General features: G+C 43.0%; 1 protein-coding gene across 1 annotated transcript in view; it reads right to left on the bottom strand.

Moving 5' to 3' along the window:
* Positions 1 to 5,410, bottom strand: part of LOC104498431 (thrombospondin type-1 domain-containing protein 7B-like) — a gene marked incomplete at its 3' end in the record, with an annotated part of 167,474 nt that overhangs the window by 102,880 nt on the left and 59,184 nt on the right. The window contains exon 3 of the mRNA XM_010141808.1: positions 1,781 to 2,032. Within this exon, the coding sequence (XP_010140110.1) occupies positions 1,781 to 2,032 (252 nt within the window). The remainder of the gene's footprint in view (positions 1 to 1,780; positions 2,033 to 5,410) is intronic.

The following is a 5,410-nucleotide window of genomic DNA, read 5'->3' as shown; positions in this document are numbered from 1 at the left end:
TTCCTGCTAATTCTGCAGTATTCAATGGCTCAATCAAAGTCTACTAACCAGGTGCTACCATAAAATTCTCCTCAACACTGCATACTGTGAGAAGGTCAGCGCCTACCACTTTGAGATATTACATCTCTTGGAATAAGAATCAACTAAATACCAGAGCTAATTTTTTTCTATCTTGCAATATTTTTAGTCAAGTGGCTCTATTAACCTGTAAGTCTAACACTAGTTTTCTGGTCTAGCTCATTAGGTAGTTTATCCTAACTCGCTCAGACACTTCACTGGAGGTGATGCCTGAGGACTGAAGATGTGCAGGTACGGCAGGATGGATGGGGGACGTTTTCATAGGCTCATGAAAACCTGAGCATAGCAGCAACATACCAAAAGAGCAACAGGTTTCCTTCTACAGAAAGAGGGCACCTCCAGAAAACTACCAGTGTTACACAAGTTCTCACCTTTTAGCCTCTCCTGGCTCTATGCAAAGCCCCTACAATAATTTGCACTTTAATACAGTGCAATGTCAAAAAGTAGAAGTGAGAAACTAGGGACAGATACGTCTGTTCACTCCCTGATGAACCACCAGCCGGTCTACCCCAATCAGGTGTCACTCACACCCACGCTCCTATACAAAATCAGCGAGACAATGTGTTAATCTATTGTCTCTGAAATCAAGGTGCGTTTGGGTAGGAGCAAAAATCACTCTGAAAGAGCCTTTTCATAGGATGTAATCAAGAAACAGAATATTACTTTTTTTTATACTTTCTCTCTTCTACTAGCAGGGTGCATAAAAATGATCAGCATTTGATTTTGAATGAGCCCAGTGATACAGAGACACTTTTACAGGTTACACCTTCCTAAGAAATGTACCTTGCAAAGACTTCATCAAAGGTTTGAGCAGTATCCAGCAAAGCTCCAGAAGCTCATGACCTGAGAGCACTGAACGCACCTCCTATTAAACACACTCGTTCACAGAAAGGGAGGTTTGACCGCATGCATATAAAATTTTATTAATCTTGAAACATTTTACAGTCCATCTCGGAACTAGTCACATGAAAAATTAAGCAATATTTTATTTTCTTTGCAAAGCAAACTAGCAGCCTCCTATGCTAGCCTGGCCAAGCACAACAGCAGGGATTTGCAGAGCAGAAAGGCAAGATCCTCACCTCTCAGAACAAAGACTGCCATAAACCAAGCTAGCACTCAGAGACTGCAGAGCTTCCCATTTCAAGAAGTACCCAGAGGGAAGCTGAGAAAAGTCCAAGATACCACCTCTGATTAGTTCCCATTTTCTAAAGGAAGACCAGGAGTTTTTTTTATGGGGAGATGAAGGGGAATTGTTAAATCTTAGGTAAAAATTGCAATTTTAAAGCCAATAAAAGCACAGCCATGGAGACCTGCCCAGTCTCTGTAACGCTGAGGAAACTCTCCAAAACAGTAATCAGTCTGAAAGCCCCTTCAGAGAACAAGAGTGTCTGCTCTCAAATTCTAAAATATGAAAATATAAACTGTAGTGGGTATAATTTGAATTTACTTCTTACATAAGTGTAATTATTGTAACAGCAATAACGATAATAGCAACAATTACAAGGTTATTACTAACAATAAATAATACCGCTAATCATAGTTAACGACGATCAAATCAATGATCTTTTAAACAGAGTTAAAGCATGACATGCGACTCTCTCCACGCACAAACACTGAGCGAGGAAGATTTGGTTTGCACAAGGCAGTCATCAAACAGGGACTTCTTTACTTCCAAAACCTGGGCTAAAAGTGCCCGCTATACCTGGGGCATGGCTGTAGCAGCTCCTTCCCTCCTGCGCTGCACGCTTCCCTCTCTTCCAGCTCTGGGCATTGCTTCCCAGCACCCACCGCCACGCTCCGCACGCTGCGGCGCCGGCTCCGAAAGCCCGGGGCGAGATCTCCCCAGCCGCAGGTCCGCGAGCAGGCGCTCCACGCAGACCACTCGGATGTTTCGCAGTCTCTAGCGACGACACAGGACTTGAAGGTCAAAGGCATGGGATCTTGCAGGCAGAGGCTATGGTAAGAACACAGGAAAACAGCTGAGATCTTGTTTGATAAATGTATTATTTTTCATCACAAACCCCCCAAATATTTCACCCTCAGTCAGGGTCTGGCCTCGGACTAGAAGAAATCCATGGTCATAAGGGGTAAATCAGAAGACCTACATCAAAACCAACACAATGAAATCAAGAGGAGCTGTAATGCAGTGCATGTAACATACTTCCAGAGAGTTCTGGGTGCAATCTTGCATGCTGAATAGTTTGTAAATAATAAACCTCATTTATTTTGAGTTAAAACAGATGAGAATGGCACTATATTTGCTCCTGTGTAGTTAGAAATTCACAGTTTTTCCAGGATGGAAAATAACGGCCAAGCCCAAGAGAAATACTGCCACTGGTAACCACTCCAGTCGCTCCTTGCACAATACCAGCTGTCCGCCATCCATCCATCTGTCCAGGTGTCAGTACATCCTACTGAGCAACTCTGCTCTTTTAAAAAGTAATTAGTCACCCACTAATAAGAAAATTGTTGGTTCTGTGAAGCTGTCATCAAACAAATGCTGTCAGACACGGTCAGAGGGTTTCCAACCTGACAAACCAGCAGAGAACCAGGAATGCTTCAACTGTGGCGGTAGTTTGGGACTCAGTTACTGCTGCTGGCATTAGGACGTGATCCTCATTCATTCTGTAACACATAAAGACACCACACAAGGCCCAGTACAAGGGAAAGATAAAATGTTAAGAGCTGCCAGCTGTTGAGGTTTGATTATCAAGAAACAAAGTCCCAGAATAAAATTTTCAAGAGTTCCAAAGTTACAATAGCTTTTCACAATAGAGAAACGTATGGCAAACACAGCAAATACTTCTGGGAGAAGACAAAGCTCCTGACTAAGGCCATTATTCTTCACTTCTGCCTCAGCCAGCTGATGGGTCTCCCGCCCAGCACTCGCTGGGAGGTACCCCACAGAGCGGGGCTGCTGCAGCTCCACCTCACCCCAGCCAGAGGTCAACCACTCATCTCCCAAAAGGGGAGAAAAGCCTTTATCTCTCAAAAACCTTTGATAGCTGAGATAACAGAGTGGGAAAGGATACACCGAACGAGGACTAAGGTATGGATGAACAGAGACATCACTGAAACATCACAAAGTATGGGATGAGGCAAAAAAGGATGAAAGCCAGAAAAAAAGGAGTCACGAGGAGAAAAGAGACCGAGATTTTCTGACTTCTGCCTAGTGTTATATGGCTGATGTAAATTGGCCTCCAAACTTAAGACCACACATGAACTCAGTGTGAACTCTCTCTAAATTTGTCTTCTCCAGCCTCCAGTTGCTCACAGTCAGGCTTTTGCCAACTGTAAGGAGCAAACACAGGTCCACTTGAAAGAGGTGTGAAAATCAGAGTTGCTGCCAGGGAACCAGCCACTACCTCACTTGGCATCACTTACAGCACAGTTTGACTAACCCAACTTTCTCTAAAGAAAACAGACTGGGACAATCAGCTTGGGATTGCAGGGCAGTCTCACAGGGGGAGCAGAGAAGGTGAAGGACGTTCACTCGCTTCTCCTCCAGTCTAGAAATTGGACCTATTTTCACAAAGGTCAACAGGAAGACTCCCACTGATACCTGACCAAGTTTGACCAGACCCTCAACTACCAGCAAAATACAGCATTTAGTGGCTTAAAACTACACTTCAAACAAAAAAAACAAACAAGCAAACAAAAAAGTGTGACTATTTTGTGTCTCATTTCTTCACCCAGAATAGAACTCATTAATCTCATGGGTACTGTGAGGATGCATTTGCTGAAATTTTAAATTCATAAAGTAGAAACAGCTTTGACATACCCCCTCAAAATAAAATTACTCTTGCTTACAACTCAAAAAGATGTCTCATTCTTCTATTACACGTCAAATGCAACTGATTGCAAGCTGTCTCTGGTGCAAAACATCAATACCACTGAACCAAGGACCGAAAAGTAATAATCATTTTATCTGTAGTTACTAACCCAGGGATTTTGAGTCTTGTTTGGAACATAAGGCTAGGTGGAGTCACGTAAATGGTAACTTTATCTCCCTTTTAATATTTTTTCAACAGTTACCAGGTGAGCCACCCATGCCACAACATTAACAAGGAACAAGAACTCCTGACTTTGAGCAGACAAAATAGTAGCACATGCAAATCACTGTGCTAACTGATGGCACCAGAAAACTAGTTTATCTAAGAACACAGCATGGAGGGTAACTGATCTCACATTTTAAAGAGTGATCAAAACTTCGCATTCAGAGACCAGTAAGAAAACCTAAACCCATTTTGGGGGATGTGCCACTGCAAGGGAGATTAAGTCTGACCTCGTCTTTACTGAAATACCACGCAAAACAGAGCCTTTAAAAATCTGCTTTGGGGTCTTCTTTAAAATTAATATTGCTAGCCCCCATTCTTAGCGAGACAATACCTACAATACCTCTCCTAATGGATTCAAACCTGTGCTGACACTCGGCCGCAAAAGACATCTCTGCCCAGCAATCATCCTTGCTATTTGCAAAAGCCTTTGAAGTACGCTAAGACTGAATAGCTGTTTCTTTTCCCTGAAAATCCCTCCACCGCTCCCTGCTATAAAAGGCTAAAGAGATAACTTCATTGACCTTAAGGTGAACAAGACGTGGAGCTGGCAATTTCCATCCTTCTGCTCGAGTCGATGTTTTTGAGGGAGAATGACATGCAACTGCCTAACAAAAAGCAGAGCTAATTAACTGGTACCTACTCATTTACAGCCTCAAAGTAAAATTAATTGTGACATCAAGCAACACGAAGACAAATGTAAAAACACGCTTTTGCATGAAATTCAGACAGTCTTTCACGTCGCAGATGTATTTAGGACAATCTAAGAGCAATAAAGCCCAGACATGCAGGACACTCGCTGATCTCGGGCTGCAATCCAGACCAGGATGTGCACTGCTGTGGCTGTATCAGGAGTGGCAGGGAGAGGCTGGAGGTCTTGTTTTTAAACTAACCTTCCATGTATTAATGTATCAGGTTAGACCTTCCTCTCGGATTCAGTCTAGTAACCGTGATATAGTAGGGTACTTACGTGACTGATGCTCTTTCCTATGTTACACACTTGGATTGTAAAACTACAGGATTATAAAACTGTAAAACTCCAGGATTTGTCTCACAACGTATGTTATGTGGCCTACAGTGCAAGATGGATGTGTTTGCAGACAACAGCAGCACAAAGCCTTGCTCGCTCAAGTGGCAGAGAGCCCTCTTACTCTCTTGTGTACTGAAGGGGCATAAACCACATATAAAAAGCACTAAACCAAAGGAAACTTACTCACGCCTCTTCTTTTACACTTGCGGAGTAACATGGTCATCTCATCCACCGCAAGGAAATGAGC

Source organism: Buceros rhinoceros, unplaced genomic scaffold, assembly GCF_000710305.1.
Source record: "Buceros rhinoceros silvestris isolate BGI_N320 unplaced genomic scaffold, ASM71030v1 scaffold1908, whole genome shotgun sequence".
Lineage (NCBI taxonomy): Eukaryota > Metazoa > Chordata > Aves > Bucerotiformes > Bucerotidae > Buceros > Buceros rhinoceros.
This window is presented reverse-complemented; position numbering and strand designations above follow the sequence as displayed.